The 23,961-nt window shown below is 56.0% G+C and overlaps 1 protein-coding gene across 1 annotated transcript; it reads right to left on the bottom strand.

Annotated features, from left to right (window-relative positions):
• Window positions 1-13,315: 13,315 nt before the first annotated feature.
• On the bottom strand, window positions 13,316-22,265 carry FGF3 (fibroblast growth factor 3). The gene is made up of 3 exons (XM_023186186.2): window positions 21,580-22,265; window positions 19,310-19,413; window positions 13,316-14,049 (listed from the first exon to the last, which is right to left on the bottom strand). The coding sequence occupies exons 1-3, from the start codon at window positions 21,797-21,799 to the stop codon at window positions 13,654-13,656; spliced, it is 720 nt and encodes a 239-aa protein (XP_023041954.1). The 5' UTR covers window positions 21,800-22,265; the 3' UTR covers window positions 13,316-13,653.
• Between the last annotated feature and the right edge of the window lie 1,696 nt (window positions 22,266-23,961).

Here is a 23,961-nt window from a genome sequence, read left to right as displayed (position 1 = left end):
TGACTTCTGTTAAGAGGGCAGATATAATAGGCCATGGCTTGTTTAACCACTCTGCTCTGTTTCTAATATTAAATGGTTTCCAAGTTTATTTCTGTTATAAACAATGCTGTGATGAACATCTTTGTGCATTTTTTCTTTCTGTATCTTGGATGTTATCTTCAGAAACAGAATCTCTGGATTTGGGGGCTATAAATTTAAGGTCCTCAAAAGTTAACCGTAATGTGTTTTATATTTCAAAGTAGCTAGAAGAAGACTTGAAATCCCTTCCTTCCTTCCTTCCTTCCTTCCTTCCTTCCTTCCTTCCTTTCTTTCTTTCTTTTCCTTTCTTTCTTCTCTTTCTTTTTTTTCTTTTTTTTTTGACAGAGTTTCGCTCTTGCTGCCCAGGCTGGAGTGCAGTGGCATAATCTAGGCTCACTGCAACCTCCACCTCCCGGGTTCAAGCGATTATCCTGCCTCAACCTCCCTAGTAGCTGGGATTACAGGCACATGCCACCATGCCCAGCTAATTGTTGTATTTTTAATAGAGATGAGGTTTTGCTGTGTTGGCCAGGCTGATCTCGAACTCCCGCCTATCTCGGCTTCCCAAAGTGCTGGGAGTACAGGCATGAGCCACCACGCCTGGCCTGGATGGCAGTTTTTTTTTTTTTTTTTTTTTTTTTTTGAGATGGAGTCTTACTCTGTTGCCCAGGCTGGAGCACAGTGGCTCGATCTCAGCTCACTGTAAGCTCCACCTCCCGGGTTCACGCCATTCTCCTGCCTCAGCCTCCTGAGTAGTTGGGACTACAGGCTCCTGCCACCAGGTCTGGCTAATTCTTTTGTATTTTTAGTAGAGATGGGGTTTCACCGTGTTAACCAGGATGGTCTCCATCTCCTGACCTCGTGATTCGCCTGCCTCGGCCTCCCAAAGTGCTGGGATTACAGGTGTGAGCCACCACGCCCAGCCTGGATGTCAGTTTTGAGACAGTGCTTGGTTTCCGTTCCCGCGAAGGAAGCTGTGGGACTGAATATGGCTTCATGAGTTGCTTTGATGTTGGGGTTTTCTCCTCCATGTCCCTTTATCTCCTGGGGGTCTTGGTAGCTTTCCTAGAAATGTGAGCAGCTATAGAGGTTGTAAATATGAGGCCTTTCCTGTCCTAAGCAGCTCACACAGTTCATGCCAGTCCATGGTCCCTTCGCTTGGGCCTATCACCTGTCACTCACGGTACTTGCCAATGAGCTTTCCAGGAGACGGGTGCTGGCGGTCTCGTGGGCCAAGTCCTGGGGATACTTCTATTCCTCGGTTCTGTGGGAGATCAGAGAGGGCCTGAGGGGAGCAGGGGGTGGAGGAACCTTGAGACAGGGCAGTAGTAGCATCTCCATTGAGAGCAGCGAGGTTCTCTTCTTCAGGGTGCGCCACAAGCAAGATCCCCAGCCAAAAGTAGAGGAGCTTCTGCACCTGCCCTTAAAGCCACAGCCCCAGAGTTAACCCCTGCCCACGCTCAGAACAAAACGCAGGGTCCCCGGCTCAGCCCTGCAAAGGCTGCCCTGCCTGCCTCCGTCACCCTAGCCCCTCTGCAGGTTCCAGGCAGCCTCCCCGCTGGCCTGGCTGCCCAGGGCCTGAGCTAGAAATCCTGCACCCCAGGGACTTTGCAATTGACAGACACCCCCCCTTCAGGGTGGCTCCTTCTTGCCACTGCGGTCTTTGCTTGCTGTCACCTCCCTAGTCGGGTTTTCCTGGTCAAATTGTCACCTGTCTCCTCTACCATGTCCCTTTTGCCTGCTCAGGCTTTAGACACGTGAAGCACTCGCCACAACCTGGAGTGGCTCTTTGGGCTCTTTGTTTCTTACATTGTCTGAGTGCCTCACTGGTGTCAGCCGCACAGACCCAGGGGCAGGCCCATCTCACGTCCTCTCCCTGCAGGGGCTGGTGCCAGGCTGGCACAGAGAGGAGGTCAGTGAGCAGAGAAGGACGCTGGGCAGGAAGAGTGGATGGCGCTGTGCAGGTCTTCCTCATGATCAGTGGGATAGCACCATCTGCTGCTGGAGGCAGCCATGCCACGTGGTCACTGCCCGGCTCTGTCCTCATGGACAGGGGAGCTGGGGGTAGGGTGGGGCATGGAAGGGTGGCCTGGAGCTAGGCCATGTCACTCCCCAAGGATAAGGAGTCATGCTCCCCTTGGACTAGGACTCAAGTCCTACCTTCATCCCTACTCAGCAGCCTCTCTTGCAGGACCCAGCCATCAGGGTGGCCAGCTCTCCAAGAGGCCGACCTGGTCCGTCTAGAGTAGACACCAGACCAGGGGTTGCTGCCAATGACCTCTGGTGTCCCGCCTGTGCAGAGACCCTAAGACCTTCTCACTTGAGTCTCTCACACTGCCAGCTCTGCCATGCTCCCTATGAGGGGCATGGGGCAGAGAGGGGGCACCCCCCATTTTATGGGTAGAAATGAGGCTCAGAGGGGCAAAGGAACTGTTTCAGAGGAGCTGAGGGCTCAGGCAGGGGGACTGAGCACCAGCATTCAGGTGCAACTGCCACTTCCAGTGTCCAGGGCTGGGTTAACTTGGCCAAGCATGTGTAGCCCAAACACAGGGCCTGGTGCACAGCTACCCTCAGAGCCCGCTAGCCCTTCAGGCTTCCCTCACCCTCAGGACTGTGGTTCTTCTTTTTATTTGAGATGGAGTTTCACTCTTTTTTTTGAGACGGAGTTTCACTCTTGTTGCACAGGCTGGAGTGTAATGGCGTGATCTTGGCTCACTGTAACCTCCACCTCCTGGGTTTAAGCGATTCTCCTGCCTCAGCCTCCCAAGTAGCTGGGATTACAGGTGTGTGCCACCGTGTCTGGCCAATGTTTTGTATTTTTAGTAGAGACGGGGTTTCATCATGTTGGTCAGGCTGGTCTCAAACTCCTGACTTCGGGTGATCCACCTGCTTTGGCCTACCGAAGTGCTGGGACTACAGGTGTGAGCCACTGGGCCCGGTCAGGGCTGTGCTTCTGAGGTAGATGCTGGCCTGGCCCATGCCCCTTACATGGCCCCACCCTGGGGGGAGGGTGGGAGTGACAGCTGAGGGCAGCAGCCCAAAAAACCAGCGGCCACCCAGGGAGGACCCTCTGATGACAGCCACTCAGCGTCATGCCAGACAAGCCTCTGACGGAGGCCGACAGGCTTGGGCTGGGGAAGCTCTCGTGGCTGGGCCTGGAGTGGGACCAGCAGCACTCTGACCTCCAGCAGGTCGTCTCTGGCTGAACTGGCAGTAAATAACATCACTACACTGCGGGCTGGGAGGACATCCAATCCACCAAGCATTCTCCTGTATTCTTGACATATGAAGAAGCTGCCAGCAAAAAACACAAACAAAAACTAAACAAACAAAAGATCACTTGACAGCCCCAGGAGGCACACAGGTGGGTGGATGAGGAATTGTGATGCCCACTCTCAGAAGAGCTGTGGCACTGACAATATCCCTTTTCTCTTTACTCCTCAGCAATAGAAGCCCTGAGTTTTGCCTGGCACTGGCTGCTTGGAGTAAAAACTACATTTCCCAACCTTCCTTGCATCTTGGAGTGGCCATGTGACTGAAGGCTGGCCAATGAAAGATATGCAACAGTAGTGGGTGTGGCTTCTAGGAGATGACCTTTGAGGAAGGAAACCAACCCATCTTTTTTGCTACTGCTGGGTGGGATGACTGGAGCCTAAGAAGCCATTTTGTACCATGAAGTCAAAGCTGCATGACACATATGAAGGAAAAAGATGGAGGGACCTGAGTCCTTGATGAATCTGAGCAACCTCATCACCCTGGACTTCCTTTATATGAGAAACACCAGTTTTTATCTTGTTTAGGGTACATGTATCTTAAGTTTGCTGGCCTGAATAGCTAGGCTGAATTCCATTATAACTCATAGAGGGAAAACAGATACTCTGGGAGGTTCAACTGGGACCAAAACGAACTGCAGACCCAAACCCATTGGGTTCTGAAAGCAAGTCTTTCCTGTGTACCTCAAGGTGGGCTGCAGGTTGGGTGAGCATTGGGAGGATCCACCCTGCTGCTGTGGGGTCTGGGGATGCCCCAGATGAGGCCTTTGTGACCCTTAAGGGGACCATGACCCTCCACCCCAACTCTGGCCTATCTCCCTCATGCACAAGATCTGAGGTGTCCCCAAACAGTGATGCCCATATTTCAGACAGTGATGCCCATATTTATGCCTTCCCCAGAACCCCGACTTCATAGAGAATGTGTGTGTGTTGGGGGTGACAGTCACTGTACCTGGTGCACAGTGGCCTCTCAGACCCAGCCTCCTGTCTAAGCTCATCCCTCACAGCCAGGGACTTCAGGCTGTACCCCTGGGCCTCAGTCTCCCTACCTGTAAAATGGGAATCATAGTGGCCATCCTTGCAGGGCCACTGGGTGAATTCAGTGGATGATGGGTAAAAAGCACCCAGCCCACAGCAGAGCACTTTTTACGCTCAGTCAGCATGAGCAACCCATCGGGATGCCCCTTTAAATCAAGGGTTCCTAAATTCTAGGGCATCCAAACCTCCTGGCAGGCTCAAAACACAGATTACTGGGCGTCACCCTCAGGGTTCTGGTTCAGCAGATCTGGGGTGGGGCCTGAAATGCAAATTTCAAGAACCACTGGTTTAAATCAAGAACCTAAGACAAGCCAGGTGCGGTCATTCACACCTGCAATCTCAGCACTTTGGGAGGCCGAGGCGGGTGGATAACTTGAAGTCAGGAGTTGAAGACCAGCCTGGACAACATGGTGAAATCTCATCTCTACTATGCGCCTGTAATCCCAGCTACCCGGGAGGCTGAGGCATGAGAATCGCTTGAACCGAGGAGGCAGAGGCTGCAGTGAGCTGAGATCGTGCCACTGCACTCCAGCCTGAGTGACAGTCTCGCTCTGTCACACACACACACACACACACACTCTAAGACAAAAAACATGGAATAAAGGAATCAAGATCGGGTTAAGACCACCTGGGCCCAAGACCAGCTGGGCAGCTGGGTTTGAATCTGGCTCCAGTTCTTGGAAGCTGCGTGACCTTGGGCAAGCCTTTCTTCTCTGATTCGCCTATCATATGGGGAGAATTAGAACTCAACTCAGAGAGCTGAGGTGGAGTCAAAACAACATGGCCAGGTGGGAAAGGCACCCACTAAATGCTGCCCTTCCCCCTCTCCCCCCACCACTGTCATCATCATCATCATCATCATCATCATTTTGTATAGCTCTGCTGCCCATCCTTCCTCCAGTGGCGAGGATGGGCGCCTGCTGCATACCCTACCCAGGCCCCAGGCCCACTGCCTCCTCCTCCGGGCCAGGCCTGGCCCTTATGCCTGGGGAGGAGGCCCTCTGCCTTCCGTGTGCCATCGGGGCATGCTGGGATGCCGAGGCACGGTCCATCCTGACTCCTCCCTGACTGCCTGGTCAGGGTGAACCAGCAGGCGCCACGAGCATGTCACCAGCAGAGAGGCACCATTGCCCACCAGGTGGAAAGATGGATGGATGGAAACACCCGGGGAGGTGTCCTCAGCCGACTCAGCTACACCTGAAGCTTATCCCTGAGGTCGCTGCCATCTGCTGGTAGGCCTCAGTACTGCATGCAGGGGGTGCCCTCCCAGACCACCTGGTACCACCCAGCCCCCCACCTCCTATGCCCCAAATTGTCCCCAAGAGTGGGGAGGTCGTGCCCAGTCCCATTCTCCTAGAAAGACTTGCAGACCATGCGGCTGTGCCAGCAGATTCATTGAGGTATCATTCATATGTGATATCATTCACATACCACCCGTTTAAGGAGTGCAATTCATTATTTGTATTCACGGTATGATGGTGACCATCGCCATCTATTCCAGAACACTTTCATCATCCCAAAAGAAACCCCATACCAACAAGCAGTCTCTCCGCTTTCCCCATCAGCCCCTGGAAGCCACTAATCTAGTTTCCATCTCTATGGATTTGCCTATTCTGGACATTTCATAGGAATGGAATCATGTGTCCGTTTGGTCTGGCTTCCATCACTTAGCACCCAGCCCTCAAGGTTCATGCCTTGAGGTGGTGTAAGACGTATCAGCACTTCATTCCTTTTGTCAGTGAACACCATTTCATCCTACGGCTATAGCACTGTATACATATAGCATTGCATATGCTATCTACAGTAGATAGTGGATACATTGTATTTATCCATTAATCACTTGGTGGGCATTTGGGTTGTTGCCCTGTATTGGCTATGATGAATAATGCTGCTAGAAATATTAGTATGCAGGTTTTTGTGTGGATGTGTGTTTGCACTTCTCTGGGGCGTATACCTAGGCGTGGAATCGCTGGGTCATGTGTAACTCTCTGTTCTGCAGTTTCAGAATTGTCACACTATTTTTCCACTTCTCACTTCTTGGTGACTGCCTGTTCTTGCTCCCCTCCTTGGGCTCCATGTAATATAAGCATTGGAGCCTAAGAGATCTTGGAATCAGCCCTGACATGTCCCTCACTGGCTGTGTGACCTTGAGAAAATTGCTTCATATCTCTGAGCCTCAGTTTTCTCATCTGCAAAAGGTGAATCATGACAGAATATAGCAGACACTGGTGTTTTTCTACCCATAACCCTTCAGTCCTCACCCTTCTGCACAAAGAGGCCCCAGGGCTTCCGGTCACAAGCCCCTGGGTTTCTTTTTTTTTTTTTTTTTTTTTTGAGGTGGAGTCTTGCTCTGTCGCCCGGACTGGAGTGCAGTGGCTGGATCTCAGCTCACTGCAAGCTCCGCCTCCTGGGATGGTAGAGGAGTAGATGGATAGGGGGAATGAATGGATGGAAAGATGCATGGATGGATGGAAGAATGGGAGGATGGATGGAAGGATGGATGGATGCATGGATTGACAGTAGATAAGTAGATGAATGGGTGGACAGATGGATGGATGGGTGAATGAATGAAGGATGGAGGGAAGGACAGAATGATGGATGGATGGATGAAAAGATGGAATATGGATTGATTGATAGATGAATGGAAAGTAGATGAGTGGGTGAATGGGTGGACAGATGGATGGATGGATGGATGATGGATGGATGAATGAATGAAGGATGGATGGAAAGATAGAAGGATGGATGGGTGGATGGATGAAAAGATGAAAGATGGCTTGGTAGATGAATGGGTAGTAGATAAGTAGATGAATAGGTGGACAGATGGATGAATGGATGGATGAATGAATGAATGATGGATGGATGGATGGATGAAGGATGGATGGACGGATGAATGAAGGATGGAAAGATGGATGGATGGATAGTAGATGAGTAGATGAATGGGTGGACAGACGGATGGATGGATGAATGAATGGATGAATGAATGATGGATGGATGAATGAATGGATGAATGAATGAAGGATGGATGGATGGAAGGATAGAAGGATGGACGGATGGATGGATGGATGAAAAGATGGAAGATGGATAGATGAATGCATAGTAGATGAGTAGATAAATGGGTGGACAGATGGATGGATGGATGAATGAATAATGGAAGGATAGAAGGATGGATCAAAGACGGATGGATGGAAAGATGGAAGATGGATGGATGGATGGATGGATATATGGATTATGGATGGATAGTAGATAAGTGGATGGAGGGATGATGAATTATAGTGCCTTTATCCTGAACTATACAAAAGACAGATAAATGTATTTGTTTATCAGTGATAATAAATGAATTTTTAAAATTTCTGTCTTGAAACCAGCCTGCCCAAGGCATGAGAGCTCCCAAGATCTCCCAGCCCACCACCAACACTCCCTGTGTCCTCTAAACTTTTCCATTCATTCCCCTCCTTCTGGGCCCAGGTCAGCAGTCCTTCCAGCAAGAGTGCTGCAGAAAGGGCACCTAGTGGAGATGTGTTCTGATTCTCTGCACTATGCCTCCCCCGCCTCTGGCTGGAGAGCAGGGCCAGGCTTTCTCCTGCATCCTCTCATGGCTGTGTATGCAGCTATTATTTACAGACCATTCACCATCTGCATGACCTCAGCAGCTCTCAATGACCACTGTGGGAGTTCCACTTGACAGATGGGAACACTGAGGCTGGGGAGGGGCAGCAGCCAGTTCTCGGCCACGTGGCTGCAAATGCTGTCATGATCAAACAACAGAAGTGACTATGGCCACTTTTGATTCAGCAGGTCTGAAAACAGCACGTGTACTGGCTTTTTACCCACTCAGAAGCCCCTTCTCCCATGGTCCCCTTTCTCAGTGTGGACTCACAGCCGGCCAAGTGCTCAGGCACAAGTGTGGGCTGCCCCTGGTATTCCAGCCGTTGCAGCCCAAGTGGTGACAGAGGTCAACTCCAGGGGCTATATCTGTCACAGCCCTGGAATGCTGAGGCACGGTGGCCCTCCAATGGGTGGGTGCTAATTATAGGCCTGCTGGTTCACCCTTCTGAGTTCTTCGACCCCTGGGAGGCAGGAGGCCTCTGAACCCACCAAGGGGTTCAAAGACCCGTTCCGAGCAGCTGAAACTCAGGCACCCACGGCCGTCCTACCCTCCCCATTGAAGTCACCGACTCCATCCAATGCAGAGAAGGCCGAGTGGGCTCCAGGTCTGGGACGCAGGGGGCCAGGCAGCGGGGGTCCTTATTCTCTTGGCTTCACCCAGGCAAGGCCATCTTCCCCTGTGGGGCAAGCGGGGAGTGGACCAGACCCCGGCCAGGCGCTCCCCCTGCCTGTGCCTACGCTGGAGAGCACTGTGCAGGCCGACTGGGCAGGCAGGGAACCTACTGGCCACTCCAAGAAGACCTTTTTTCCTTTTTTCCCTTCATTCAGCAATGGTTATTGGATGCTGCCAATGCTCTCAACTAGCACTTTCCAGGGGGAGGGCACGAAGGTGAACAACAGAACCACTGCAGTCAAGGTGCTGCAAGAGTGTCACCATTTTAAGAATACCATTGACTGCGTTGAGGGCTTCCACAACCTGTAACCATCACCATCATCTACTTTCAGTACTTTTCCATCTTCCCAAACTTAGGCTGTGTCTCCGTCAAACACTAACTCCCCATTCCCCTCGTCCAGCTCCCAGCACCCACCAGTCTACTTTGTGTCTCTCTGGATCTGACTACTTCAGGGATCACATCTAAGTAAAATTGTATTGTATTTTTTCACTCAGCACAATGTCCTCAAGGTTCATTCATGTTGTAGCGTGTGTCAGAATGTCTTTTTTTTTTTTTTTTTTTTGAGACAGTGTCATTCTGTCGCCCAGGCTGGAGTGCAATGGCGCGATCTCGGCTCACTGCAACCTCTGCCTCCCAGGTTCAAGCAATTCTCGTGCTTTAGCCTCCTGAGTAGCTGGGACTACAGATGCACATCGCCACGCCTGGCTAATATTTGTGGGGTTTTTGTTCGTTCGTTTGTTTGTTTTTGTTTTTGTTTGAGATGGAGTTTCACTCTTGTTGCCCAGGATGGAGTCCAATGACGTGATCTTGGCTCACTGCAATCTCTGTCCCCCTGGTTCAAGCGATTCTCCTGCCTCAACCTCTCGAGTAGCTGGGATTACAGACTCCCACCACCACACCCGGCTAAGCTTTTGTATTTTTAGTAGAGACGGGGTTTCACTGTGTTGACCAGGCTGGTCTCAAAGTCCTGATCTCAGGGGATTCACCTGCCTCAGCCTCCAAAAGTGCTGGGATTACAGGCGTGAGCCACCACACCTGGCCTGTGGGTTTTGTGTTGTTTTGTTTTGAGATGGAGTCTCGTTCTGTCGCTCAGGTTGGAGTGCAGTGGTGCGATCTCAGCTCACTGCAACCTCTGCCTCCCGGGTTCAAACGATTCTCCTGCGCCAGCCTTCTTGAGTAGCTGAGACTACAGGTACTTGCCACCACGCCCAGCTAATTTTTGTATTTTTAGTAGAGACGGGGCTTTGCCACTGTGGCCAGGTGATCTACCCGCCTCGGTGATCTGCCTGCCTCAGGTAACCTCAGATGATCCACCCGCCTCGGCTTCCCAAAGTGCTGGGATTACAGGCGTGAGCCACTGCACCCAGTCTAATTTTAATATTTTTAGTTGAAACAAGGTTTCACCACGTTGGCCAGGCAGATCTTGAACTCCTAGCCTCAAGTGATCTGCCTGTCTCGGCCTCCCAAAGTGCTGGGATTCCAGGAGTGAGCCACCGCGCCCAGCCATGTCCTTCCTTTTTAAGGAAGAATGGCATTCCATTGCATCAATGGAGCACATTCTATTCATCCATCCCTCCACTGATGGATACTTGGTGTGACGGTTAATACTGTCAATGTGATTGGGTTGAAGGATACAAAGTATTGATCCTGGGTTTGTGAGGGTGCTGCTAAAAGAGATTAACATTTGAGTCAGTGGGCTGGGGAAGGCAGATCCACCCTTCATCTAGTGGGCACAACCTAACCAGTTGCCAGCGAATACAAAGCAGGCAGAAAAAGGTGAAATGGCGAGATGGGCCTAGCCTCCCAGCCTACATCTTTCTCCCATGCTGGATGCTTCCTGCCCTCAAACATCTGACTCCAAGATTTTCAGTTTTGGGACTCAGAGTGGCTCTCCTTTCTCCTCAAGCTTGCAGACGGCCTATTGTGGGACCTTGTGATTGTGTAAGTTAATACTTAATCAACTCCCCCTTTATATATATATCCTATTAGTCCCATCCCTCTAGAGAACCCTGACTAATACACTTGGCTTGTTTCCACCTCTGAGCTACTGCAAATGGCACTGTTATGAACATGAGTGTGCAAACATCTATCCATGTTCCTGCTTTCATTTCTTTGGGGATATGCCCAGAAGCGAAATTTCTGGATCACGTGGTAGCTCTCTGTTTAGTGCTTTGAGGAGCCACCATGCCATTTTTCATAGGCTGCATACTTTTTCCATTCTTACTCCTGACAGATTCTGGACCCAACGTCCCAGAGACTCAACAGGCAAAGACCTGCCCCACCTGCCCAGCCCCTTTCTCTCCCTTCTGGTTCCCTCTGGGTCATGCAAATGCAAGCAGCGAGGCCACTGTCCCTGGAGCCCCTGGGGTGGCCTTTCCTGACTCAGAGGGCATCTTCCCACAGAGCCACAGGTGTGGGGTCTCCAGGCACTGCCTGCCCCGAACACACGTGAAGCAGGTGCACCATCTAACAGCAATGGGTGCTGGGTCCCAGGACCCCCTCACCCCCGTACCCTTTTTCTTTTCAGGAGAATTCTACCTGCCCCTAGCCCCTCCTGTGTGTAAGGAAGCAGGAGTTCCCACCATGGCACCAGAAGCAGCAGGCACCCTCAGATGCCTCCCAGGGAGCCCACGCTCTCAGTCTGTGGCCTGCCTTCTCTCTCCTTCCCCTCATCCGGCAGAAGCGGGGTTGCTCTCCTTTTGGAGGCCGGCAGGCCCCTTGCCCGTTGTGCCTGATGCTCAAGCTGCGGTAACATAGCCTCACGCAGGGTAGGTGGCTCAAACAGACATTTATCACCTGCAGGACTCTGGGCTGGATGTCCGAGACCGGGGTGTCAGTAGTGTCGGCTCCTTCTCAGGGCTACAGGGCAGAGTCTATTCCTTTCCTGTCTCTTAGCTGCTGGTGTTTGCTGGCAAACTTTGGCACTGCTGGGCTTGTAGCAGTGTCGCGCTTGTCCCCACCTTTACGCTCTCATGACATCCTCCTGTATGCACGGCTGTGTCCACGTGTCCCTTAAGGAGGACCCTGGTCACAATGGTTTCAGGGGTCATTCTACTCCTATGTGATCTCATCTTCACCAGTTGCATCTGTAATGACCCCATTTCCAAATAAGGTCGAGGTACTAGGGATTGGGACTTCAGCAGATAAACTCTGGGGAGAGGACGTAATTCAGCCCATGATCCCCCAAACACACACACAAAATAAAGTCCCTTGGACTCCGGTGTGGGAAGAAGGTGACCTCGGCATAGCTGTCTCCTGCAAAAAATCCACATTCTCTTGTCAAAGCTGTTTTACATGTTAAACAAGATCCCCCAGTGTCTCCTACGCCTTCATCAGGAACCATCTGTTGATCCTGCAGCACTGGGTGCCGCTGCTTCCCCTGCGTCGACACAGCCCCTGGGCAAGTTCCCCTTGCCAGGCCTCAGGGTCATCACCTGCAAGGTGGAAGGAATGGCAGCCCCTGCCCCATCCCACTCCGGAGAAACAACAAAGCCCACAGCAGAGCTCAGCCTGCGCCCTGCTTCTGCTGACTGCCGTGAATGTGCGTCCCTGCCGGGGAGCCATTCCAGGAAATCTGACTTGCGCTGGGAGCTGAAGGAGGCACCAAGATTTTCACCTGTGTTGCACACGTGCGTGTGAGGAGCCCAGCCTCCCTGTGGGTTTGGCGAGTCTGCACTGACCGGTCAGGGGGCTCTGAGTCTGGGCTCTCTGACCATAAGCTCTCTGGCCCTGGACACTCTGACCCTGGACTCTCTTGAGTCTCAGCTCTCTGACTCTGGCCTCTCTGACCCTAAGTTCTCTGACCCTTGGCTCTCTGACCCTAGGCTCTCTGACCTCTGGGAGGTCATGGGAACAGAGAGTGATGGTCCTCAGAGCCCCAGGTTCAGGACAGGCTCCTCACCGGGGCCCTGCCCATCCTGCAAAGTGCCAGGAGAGGTTTGTATACTGCCCATGCTGGCTCCCACCTGGGCTGGCCCAGGTGATCCCACCCGTGCCATTGTTGGGGAACAGGTGTGAGGAGGCACCTAGTCCAAGGCAGGGCCTGGCCACCACGTAATTGCTGCTCTGAGCCTCACCTTCTCAGGTAAAGATGGGGTGCGCAGGCCCCAAGAGCAGGTTGTAAGGATAAAGGAAGTTTCTGCGCTGCCTGACCTGATACGGTTGCTCTAAAGAGTCCCTGGAGAAGCGCACAGCTTCCAGAGGGAGGAGCTTTTTAGAGTTTTAGAAGAGAGTAAACCTCTCTCTCTCTCTCTCTCTCCACACACACACATACACATACACGCACAGACACACACACATCACACATTCAGACACACCCAGAAACATACACACACATACATGTCCATGCACAGGCACACAATAACACAAGAACACACATACCCACATGTGCACTCACGCTTTCATAAATACACGATCCTTCTCTCCATGCACACACACGATGCACACACATGATGCACACACACGATGCACACACATGCACAAACATGCCTTAGAGTGCTTCCATCCATCCAAAAAAATCATAACTTTCTAAAACCAGGGGACTGAAATGCACCTTTAGCCCCATCTCTGGGAATACTGTCTTGCTGTTAAAGCCTCAGCTGTCGCAGGCTGGTGCCAGCGCGGATTCTGCTGTGCTCAAAGCAAGCACGTTCCAGTAAAGGCAGCAAGCGCTCCTCAGCCTGCATTACGATCTACCAAACGACAGAGTAGAATAAAATACTTTAATGTTTTGATGACACAAAGCCCCACGCTGCCTCGCTGCTCCTGGGAGGGCTCCTTGGTCTGCCAGGGCTGGCACTCAGGCCCTTCCCTGCGAGCTTCTTGCCACACAGACCCACAAATGCCCTGCATTGCTGGCAGCCCCCTCTGAGCTCCGACTTGGGCCCTCTTCAGTTCCCATTGGACCCTGATTTCAGCTGGCTCTGGAAATAGCTGAGAACCCAGAGGCAGGACGCAGGGACAAGTGCTCAAGGAGGAGAGTCAGAGTCGAGAGGCTGCCACACCAAGACGTCGCCAGGAGCTCTGGCAGTGGCCACCAGGCCCAGCTAGTGCGCAGTGGCCTCCAGCTGGGAGCCCAGTCTCGGGGCCTGAACATGGGAGGGCTCCAGGCCACCCAGGCTCTGCTTCTGCCGCCGCCGTCGGGCCTGGGTCCCCTTACCAGGGGGTCTAGGCAGCCCACCCTGCAGCTGCCGCACCATCTCGTGGTCCCTGTGGTCCAGCACGCGGGGCAGGAACAGGGAGGACTTCTGCGTGCGGCGGGTTTTGAAGCCCCTGCGGGGCCGGCCCTTGCCGTTCACAGACACATACCACAGTCTGTCCGCGCTGGGCTGCCGCCGGGCCCCAGGTGTACTAGACACCGTCCGGTACAGCCGGGAGGCGTACGTGTTATAGCCCAGCTCGTGGATCCGCTCCACAAACTCGCACTCGGCGCTGTAGTGCTCCTGCGGGGATGAGATGTCACGGTCAGTGGCCTGGGGAGACTGCGCCAGCGTCAGGGCCCAGGGTTGCCCGATGCCTCCCTCCCCTCCTTTGAGGCTAATCGGTCCGATGCCAAGCCCCGGCGCACTCCCAGCCCGCCACACCTTTGCCTAGGCCTTGCCCTCTGCCTGGCATGCCCTTCCTCTCCGTGTGCCTGGTGAACTTGGCCTTCTGCCCAAAGGTCACCTTCTCTCAAAGCTGCGCCAGACAACTCCCGGCTCCGGCCTCTGTCCCCCGTCTGAGGGCGCTGACCCATCACAGGGATGTGTAGGGTTATCTGTGGAGCAGAGACCAGGCCGCCAACCTAGGTGCCCTGGCGGTCTGCTGGCAGCGTGGACGTCAGCAAGGACTGGGCATTTGGACAAAAGAAGATGACAGCACCCAGATCACTTTTAAAGAAACCACAGAGGCCGGGTGCGGTGGCTCACGCCTGTAATCCCAGCACATTGGGAGGCTGAGGTGGGTGAATCACCTGAGGTCAGGAGTTCGAGACCAGCCTGCCCAACATGGCAAAACTCTGTCTCTACTAAAAATACAAAAAATTGGCCAGGCGTGGTGGCGTGCGCCTGTAATCCAGCTATTCGGGAGGCTGAGGCAGGAGAATCTCGTGAACCCGGGAGGCAGAGGTTGCAGTGAGCCGAGATTGCGCTGCTGCACTCCAGTCTGGGTGACAAGACCAAAACTCTGACTCAAAAGAAAAAAAAAAAAAAGAAAAGAAATTGCAGAAAAGAAAAAAGAAGAAAGAACATGAAAAGCAGGAAGGGAAGGGGACACAGCCAGGTTTCATGAGCCCAGACTCTCCGTTAAACGCTGCACTCAGGGGTCCCAGCTGGGGTCACTGACCCCTGAGCACCACTCTCTGAAGCTGGAGGGTCCTGCCTTGCAGGTTGAAGAGGTTACAACACAGAGCAGGGGCCGGGGCCTGGCATGAGGCACGTGCTCAATCAATGCCACAGATACTGCTGTTCTTAGGATGTTCATAGGATGAGAGCAGAAGCTGGGGTGTCCCACCACAAGCAGGACAGAGAGGACACCGCTTTGTCATCAGAGATTAATGGGACCCTTGTCAGGCCCAGGGTGCAGTGGCGGAAGGGCAGAAGGGACCCTGCCCTCTCAAAGGCACAGCGAAGCTCTGAACTGAAGGAGCTTACACCAGCATCCCCAGGGCCTGGCCATGGGAGGTTCCCTCCGGGGGTGCCTCATGGGGTCTTCTTAGCCTGTGGGATAGGGAAGGGGTGGGTATGCCTTATGCAGACCCCCTGGGCTTCAGTCGCAGCTACAGGTGGGTGGCAACGTCTAGGGCCACCTCCCTAAGGGGATGACTGAGAGGAGCTGCTCCCTCCAAACCAGAAAGGGTGGTAAGAAGTGGAAGCAGCAGGTGCAAAGTAGACAGCAGGATCTCTCCTTCCTCCTGGGGACTGGCCACAGGGAGGAGTCGGAGGCCCTCATGGTCTGTCCCCATCTAGGGTGTGGTGTCCCATGGGAGAGAGGGAGAGTGGAAATGGCCTCCGGGGCTCCCAGGCTGGACCCAGCAGTATCTGACCCGGCAGGACCTCAGGGAACAGGATGCTTCAAGCACCCCAACCTCTTTTCTAGCGACATGAAAGCCCAGAGCAGGGGAGGGTGGAAAGCTTGACCTGGTAGTAGGGGCTGCCTCTCCCCATGACCCAAACCCCCCTGCTCTCCAGCCCTCTTAGAGGCCCAGGGCTCCCTGGGCCACAGTATGAATGTTACTGTCCAAGACCAGTCTCCATGTTTATAGATGTGGAAACTGAGGCCCGGGGTGGTGCCAGGCCCTACATCACAGGGGAATAGAACAGTATCTGATCTGTGCCTGACCCCCACATAGCCTGGGGCTGAGGGGCTATCTGGGAATGAGCGGGTGGGTTCAGGGCCGACTCCCCCACCCACGCACTGGGTACGCCACGTTAGTGTCTGGCTCCAAGCCCAGACTGTGAGAAGCTCAGGGCAGGACCCAAGCTTCCCCAGGTCCCTCGATCCTGCAGCAGGTGCGTCCTCTCAGGGCCAGAGAGGCCAGGCAGTAGGCTTTCTCTTTGCCGGGCCACTTGGAGGGTGGGCCACTGACGGACACGTGCCTGTGAGCCTCAGGTGGCAGGGGTCAGGCCCTCCTGCCCTCCTGAAGTGGGAGATTGGGGGGAGTGTAGATCACTTGCTGACATGTGGTAGGGCACCTGGGGAGGCCGAGATGACCAAGGCAGAAGGTGTCAGCTCAGGGGTCGCGGCCGTAGACTCCAGAGCTGCTGCAGTTGGGACTTGCCGTGACAACACTTTCCAATGTGCGTCCTGACACTGCCATCCCACCAGACCTGGTTCCACAGGCCCCTCCCCCAGGGCCGCTTCCACCCCATGAGGGGTGGGGAGAAAGCAGACTCCAAAGCCACTTTGTTGAGGAGGTAGCTTCTGAAGAGAGCTGGAAGGGCGGGGTGGGCACTTTTTAGTGGGCATTTTCTGGAGGAGGGCATTCCAGGCAGTGAGGGTGTGGCGTGAGCAGCACAGATGGCTTGGAGAGTTGAGGGAGCTTCCGGAGGCTGGAGGAGGCTCAACCTTTGGATGACAGCCACACTGGGAGCAGGTGGCACCTGGGCTGCTGCCCTGTGGGTGGAGCTAAGGTGCCTGTGGGATGCCTGGGTGTGATGGAAGTCCTCAGAAGCCATGAAATGGGCTGATTTGCTTTTTTAGGAAGCCCCCTTAACATGTACCTAGCAGAGTGCAACACACAGTAAGTTCCCAGGACACTGACTGGTGAATGACGAACTGAATGTCAGATGAGTGGGTGGATGGATGGATGGATGGGTGGATGGATGGATGGATGGATGGGTGGATGGATGGATGGGTGGATGGGTGGATGGATGGATGGATGGATGGATGGATGGATGGATGGATAGGTGGATGGATGGATAGGTGGATGGATAGGTGGATGGATGGATGGATGGATGGATGGATGGATGGATGGATGGATGAAAGGATGGAAGGAAGGAGGGAGCATGGATGGATGGACAGGTGAATGGGCAGATGGACAGATGAACAGATAGAAGCATGGATGGAAAGAAGGATGAAAGAAAGGAAAGAAGGAAGGAAAGAGAGGTGTATGGACAGATGGGTGAAGAGAATGAAGGAAGGGGAAGGAAGGAAAGAAGGAAGGAAGGAGGAAAGGAGGGAAGGAGGGATGGAGGGAGGGAGGGAAGGCGGGAGGGAGGGAGGGAAGGAAGGAAGGAAGGAAGGAAGGAAGGAAGGAAGGAAGGAAGGAAGAAAGATGAAAGGATGGCTTGACAAACAGATGGATTGGAGGTGGGAGAGGCTGGAGCGGTGATCCAGGTGGGAAGTGAGGAGCCTGTCTTATAAGGTGTGGTCTCAGGGATGAAGCAGAGGGAGGTGGGTGCGTGGGCTGAAGAGATGCAGGGGCATGGTCTGAGGTCTAGGGATGGGCTGAACAGTAGGAGGGGTCTACCGTGACTCCCAGCCCACTCTGGGTGAGAGTGAGTGGCCGGTGGGGCAATGATTAAGATGGGGAGTCGGGGAGCTGCTGAGTTCGGTTGGAGTGTCTGAGCCAGCAGGACATTGTGGGAGGGTGGTCTATACCTCAGAAGGGAGGTCAGGACCAGACCCAGGAGTGTCGGGGTGCAGTGCTCACTGGCCCAGAGGAATGAGCTGGCCCAAGGGCAAGCATGCTGCCAGCAAAGTCCAGGGAGCCCCGTGGCGGGAAAGCACTCCTAAGCAAGCTGGCCACATGCAGGACTGTGGTACCAGGTGGCAGGTGGCAGGTGATGGGATTGGCATCCAGGCTACTATGCCTCTCAGGTTGTCTTCAGGGCAGTGGGAACTTCTCCACTGGGCACTCTGGAAAGTTCCACACCCTTCAACCAGACTGCTTGGCTACCCCCAGCCTCAGCATCCCTCGTGGGGCTAGGAGCCTCTGTCCACCCTTCTCAAAGCCAGGCTGCGAGCTCTCAGACATGAAAGCCCCAGGTGGGCTCTGAACCACTGGGACCCCCTCATGTCATGCTTTACTCTGTCTCCCCAAATCCTTGGCCCCATATGGCAGAAGCTGGCACCATGAGGGCCCCTGGTTGCAGACACAGCTTCCAGGACACTGACTGATGAATGGACTGAATGCTAGACGGATGGGTGGATGGATGGATGGGTGAGTGGATGGGTGAATGGGTGGATGGATGGGTGGATGAGTGGATGGGTGGATGGGTGGATGGGTGGATGAATGTGTAGATGGGTGGATGGAAGAGTGTATGGGTGAATGGATGGGAGGAAGGATGGAGTGGCCTCTGAACCAGAGAAAATGAAGGGGTGCATTCCAGCTTTCTGGACGTTCCTTTATCAAAACGGCTAAAAATCTGTGATGAAATCATCGGCTAATGTGAGAGGGAGCTGCGCGATGTATCCTCTGTGAGCGGGACTGAGCAGAGAGCTCACTGCAGGGAGATCGTCCTCGGGCCGCGTCGGCCAGACTACTTGTGGATGGAAAACCTCTCATTGCCCAAGGAAGTATCAGCCAAATTGCATGTAATGACTAGTCGGAGGTAGCAAATTTCCCCGTTACATGTATTTTACTCTGTGTATTCCCCATCCCTACCCCTCATGAGGAGGGCACTGCCATACCCACAGAGTAAGGAGACCCTTTTTGGTTACACGGAGGCCCAGGCAGTAAACAGACTGAGTCCCAAGCCCAGGCTCCAAGGCTCCTGTGTGCCCGGGACATGGGCGCCATCTCCCTCCCCCTCCCAGGTTTCAGCTTTCACCTTTCCACCCTTGGAGGCAGCCAGCAGAGCTGGCCCAGCGCCTTCCTCCCCATGCTCCCAGGAGAGCTCTGGCTACCCCAAGGAACACTCCCAGGTTGCCTTGAGTCCATTTATTTTGGTGGAAATTTGGGGGACAATCACTTCCCTGCTCTCAGCTACTCTCAAGGGAGGGTGGTAGTGATGATGAGGATGGGGGGAACCTTTGCTAATGTGTCATGCTCTAGCTTCCAGGTCTGCCAGGGCCAGGCTCCAGGTCACTCACGGAGCAGCCTCTAACAGACACAGCCAAAGATCACTGGGCGCGGAGCCCTGGGCCAGGGTCTGTTCCCAGCTCGGGTCCCATGTACCCTGAGCAAAGCGTTCTGCTGCCCACATCCCCCATCTTCTGGTGTGATGTGCAGGCCAGACCACTACTCCCACAGCGCCCACCCACGGGACAGCCTGGACTCACCGAAGCATAGAGTCGTCCCCTCTTGTTCATGGCCAGGTACCGCCCGGAGAAGAGACCCCTGATGGCCACAATGCCCACTTCCACTGCTGTGATCTCCAGAATACCTGGAAGAAATGAGAGGTGCCTCACTCCCACCGCCCCCACAGAGCCAGGGAGGGGGCGGCTGATGCCCGGCTGGCCTTGCCCAAAGCCACACCCCGGGCTCAGGGCTGGGGAGGGTAGCACACAACCCACAGGTCTCAGAGTGAGTGGAAGTTCAGGGAGGGAGAAGTCAGCAGACAGGAGGCAGAGAAGGAGACCTGAGGGAAGGTTTGTCCTCATTCAAACCTGGGAGGGAAACGATGAAATTAACATTCCCACCCGCTGACGCTGCCTGCCCAACGGTTTCCATTCCAACCTCACAACATCTTGCCAGCTGCCTTCATCATCTGACAGATAAGCAAGTGGGGACCACTATGGCTGGGTGACTGTCAGGCCCCTGCATATGTGCCTGAGCGGGAAATCAAGCCCTCGCCATAGTCATGAGAGTCTGAGCTCTGGGACTGCACGGTCCCCAATACCTGCGGAAAGCTGGGCCCTGATGAGCCAGGCTGGTAATAAAACCCACTGACAACAACACAGCCAGGGTGCCTGTCTCCCAAATCCTTCTGGCCGTAAACCTGGCCGGAGATCATTGTCCCTGGAAGGGCAGGAAGCCGGTTTAGACCCTGGAGCCCGCAGAAGGAAGCTGGGTGGGTCTCACCCACTTCCCAGGGATAAGAAAGTTTAAATCTCCCCTCCCGCCCTTCCTTCTGGATACACGAGTGCAGTGGTGGAGGCTGGGGACGGGGGACTGCATCAAAGGCCGGGTTGGGGTCATTGTCTCCCAACAGAGGCTGCGAAGGGATTGGGGCGACTACCTGCACCCTCTCCAGGGGATGCCTCTCAGGACCGCGCTCCTGGCACGCGGTCCGAGCACGGCCGCGGTCGCCACCGGGCTTTTGCTCCAGCGCAGGGTTGCTGCGGTGCAGGCTGCGAGCCTCCCGCCTTCCCAGTGCGCAGGCTGGGCGGCCTCGGCGGTGACCGCCCCGGGACCAACGAAGCCAGAGTCTCGACGCAGGATGGGGGCGGCTGCGGGGACGAGCCCTCTCCTCCCCCTGAGCAGCCAGCACCAAGAAGTTTGGATGCTGTGCGACTCCGAGGGGGAGCCTGGCTTTGGAGAGAACCGGGGTGTCTTTGTGAGACGAGTTCGGCACACTCGGACCCCCTGGCAACAGCTGGTGCCCACCGTGCGGCTCCGGAGGCGCGTGTCCTCAGGACGCCCTCACAGGGCTACGGCTTTCCTGGAGGAAGCCGCGGTTCACGGCCGCCGCCACCTTCAATCCACCGCGCCGCTTCCTGAGCCCGGGGCCGGAGCCCAGCGCCGCGCGGCGCACCCGAGGACCACTGCGGTCTTGACTGCCCTCCCACGCTCCCCACGCGGTCCTCCCGGGCCTTGAGCTCCGCTATCCTGCTCCTTAAAGGGCTCGGCGCGGGCCTCAGGTCCCTGTGACCAGAGGAGCCTAACCGTGTTGCCCGGTGGACTCCCGCGGGTCCTGCGTGCCGGGGGGGAGGCTGTGTGTCTGCACCCCCAGGTAGGGGAGGACACCGCTCCGCGCTCCTGATCCGCGCGTCCTGACGGCGAGAGCCCCCACCCCCCTGTCCCTGTGCAGCCAGGGCGGAGGCGGGGGAGGTGCAGATTCCAGCGCGGGGAATAACTGTCGGTGGCGGCCGCGGCTGGGGAACCGAGCTCCGCAGGGCAGTGGCTGGGGCGGCCACCTGGGCAGCTGCTAGCGGGGAGGGTGGAGGGGACGGCGGGGCGTCCAGGGGTCGGCAGGAGGAGGAGAAGTCGTCAAAATAATAAAGAGGATGATAAATGCCTTGTCCGGCTCCTTTTCTCCGACACATTCAAAGGGCTTAAACTTGTCAGAGCTGCCCAAAGCAGCAAAGCCGGGAACCCAGGGGTCGCCTAGCTCGCGTCCCCTCAGACCAGCGGGCTGGACCGGGGACGGACTGTGACAGCCGCCGGCGCCCTCTTCGGACGTGAACGCCCATCCCCCCGAGTTCGGCTCGGACCCCAGCGCGCTCTTCTCCCGAACGTGTAGGGCGGGGAGGACACCCTGGCGGTCGTCTTCTGGCAGCGGGAAGCAACCGGTCTTTTCCCGGACACCCCGAGCGCACCGTGCCTTCTCCCGGGCCCGACCCTCCCCGGCTCCGCTTCCCCCGCGCGGTCCCCAGCGTCGGGCACTCACTGTAGGCGCTGTTCTCCAGGCTGCCGTTGACGCGGCCGCTCGGGTGCAGCTGGAGGTGGAACTTCGTGGCGCAGTAGAGCTTGCGGCGCCGGGGCGCCCCGCCAAGGTGCTCGTAGACGCCGCCGCGGCCGCCCGCATCGCGCCGCAACCGCGCCCCAGGACCCGCTGCGGGCCAGCCCGGCTCCAGCAGGCTGAGCAGCAGCAGCCAGATTAGGCCCATCGTGGCATCGCGCCCACCCCGCGGCGGCGGCGGCTGCAGGCGAGCGCGGCGCCCATGGAAGGGGCGGCAGCCGGGCCGCGGCGAGGTGCTCGGAGCGGGCTCCCGCGCTTGGCGATGCTGACTTCGGCTTCGCAGGAAAGGTGGGGGAAGAAGGGGAAAGGGTGGGCGAGAGAGAGAAAGAGAGGAGGGAGAGGGAGATCGCGAGTCCCTTTAATTTCCACCCAGGAGCAATGAAATTTCCGTTGCTGCGCAAAGCGCTGAAAGAAAGGACGGTTCGGCAACAAAAGGCCGACGTGGTCCCCAGGCGGAGGCGCGGGAGGGGCGGGAGGCCGGCGGGTGGGGAGCCCCGCGGAGCTCGGGGTTCGGGCCGGGCGCCGCCTGCATACACTCGCCCCCAGCGCAGGGCCGTCGAGCCGCGGCTCCGCTCCGCAGCGCGCCCCACGCCCCCGAACGCCCTCCCGGCTCTGAAAGGTCCCTTCCCCGCCCCTCCCCCGCCCCCTCCCCCAGACCAATTATGTCTCCGAAAATTATAGACCGAGGCCTTGAGGCGGCCGCCCCAGGCCCTGTCACCCCCTCCCGCTCCCCATCAATCCCCCTGCACAATGGGGCCGCCGCCAATGACTGATGTCCGTGAAAACAACTTGCGGGGAAGTCGAGCTGACAAACGCCCATTAAAGGCGGCGCATAATGAAGGGCACCGCGGAGGGCGGCGGCGGGAAGGCTCCGGGGCGAGGGCACGCGTGGGGAGCCCCGGGTTTGTGTCTGCGCCCGGCGCTTCCTGCAGGAGCAGCGGTGCTGTCCTCAGCCTTGCAAGGCGCGGGCGGGCCGGGACTGGAGATGCTATCTTCTGTCGTGCACCCCAACCGGGCACCCGGAGTGGTGGAGTTAGCGCTCGTCGGGCAGGCCTCGAGGATCCCGTCCCTGTGGCGGTCCAGAGAGGGTCCTGGAGAGGCGGGAGGAGGGACGCGAGAGCCAGAGAAATGGGCGCAGACAGAGAGAAAGGGATGCAGATAGAGAAAAACGGAGAAGGAAAGGACGGGAAAGACATGGAAAATGTGAATGACAGAGATTGGCCAGGGGAGACGGTAAGAAGACAGAGCAGCAGAGAACACCCGGAGAAAAGCACGGGGAGTCTGGCAGCCGCAGCGGGACGGTGATGAGAGGAGGAGCCCGGCAGAGGCTGGGGAGGGATGTGGCGGAGTCCTGGCCTGGAGGATCTGAAGCAGTGCAGATGCGGGCGTGGTCCCCTGGACTGTGTGGGGGTCAAGGTGTATCTCAGGGGGCCCTGTGAAGAGGGGTTTCAGAAAGTACCCAGAAAAGCCACCTCCCCACCCATTTCTCTTGCTTCCTGGTCCTCTGTCCCCCAGGGTCCCGGGGCCAGCAGGAAGCAGGGGCCAGCACAGGGGCTTTGCCTCTCTCAACCCCGCCCTGGAGTGCGGCACCACCGTGGGGTCCAGGGGTCTAGGCCACAGCTTTGGCTTTAAGTTGACCAGGGGCTCTGGGGTGAATTGGGTGGGCTGACATTCCCCAGCCTGCCATCTGTATCAGGGTTTGGGGTCAGGCAAGTGTGCAGGGCACTGTGAGCTGTGTTAGTGAGCACACACCCCAGGGACATGTCCAACCCCCATGGCCCAATACACAGGGCAGCAGGTCCTCCGAGAGCCCACTCCAGCGTGCACAGGGTCCAGGTGGCCCTCCTGAAGGAGGGTGCCCCCAAGCCGTCCCCAAGCACCTCAGTCTCAGTCAGGATCTCCTAGCCACTGCTCCAGGGTCAGCTCGTGAGCGTTCTTGAACAGGCCAGAGGCCAGCCACCGAACTGCTGGAGCCTCGGCCTTCTGGTGATGGAGACTGTGTTACAGGAGTCAGAGGACGGTGCCAGGAAAGCCCCAAAGGACAGAAGCAAGAGGAGAGCTTGTCCAGTGCAGCACTATGCAGGCCTGGACTGGGGTATGTGGCCACCTGGGCTCCCTAAGAGGCAGGGAAGAGGCACAGGAAGGAGGTCCCTGCTCTAAATGCCTCAGCTCTGCTACCTCCTGACACCTGGCCAAGAAGAGAGGAGATGTACTGGGAGAGGGGGTGCACAAAAAATTCAGAGAGGGGTACAGTCAGGGGGACACAGTCTGACAGAGAGAGGAGGGAGGACACAGTAACATTTTGAGAGA

Source organism: Piliocolobus tephrosceles, chromosome 13, assembly GCF_002776525.5.
Source record: "Piliocolobus tephrosceles isolate RC106 chromosome 13, ASM277652v3, whole genome shotgun sequence".
NCBI lineage: Eukaryota > Metazoa > Chordata > Mammalia > Primates > Cercopithecidae > Piliocolobus > Piliocolobus tephrosceles.
This window is presented reverse-complemented; position numbering and strand designations above follow the sequence as displayed.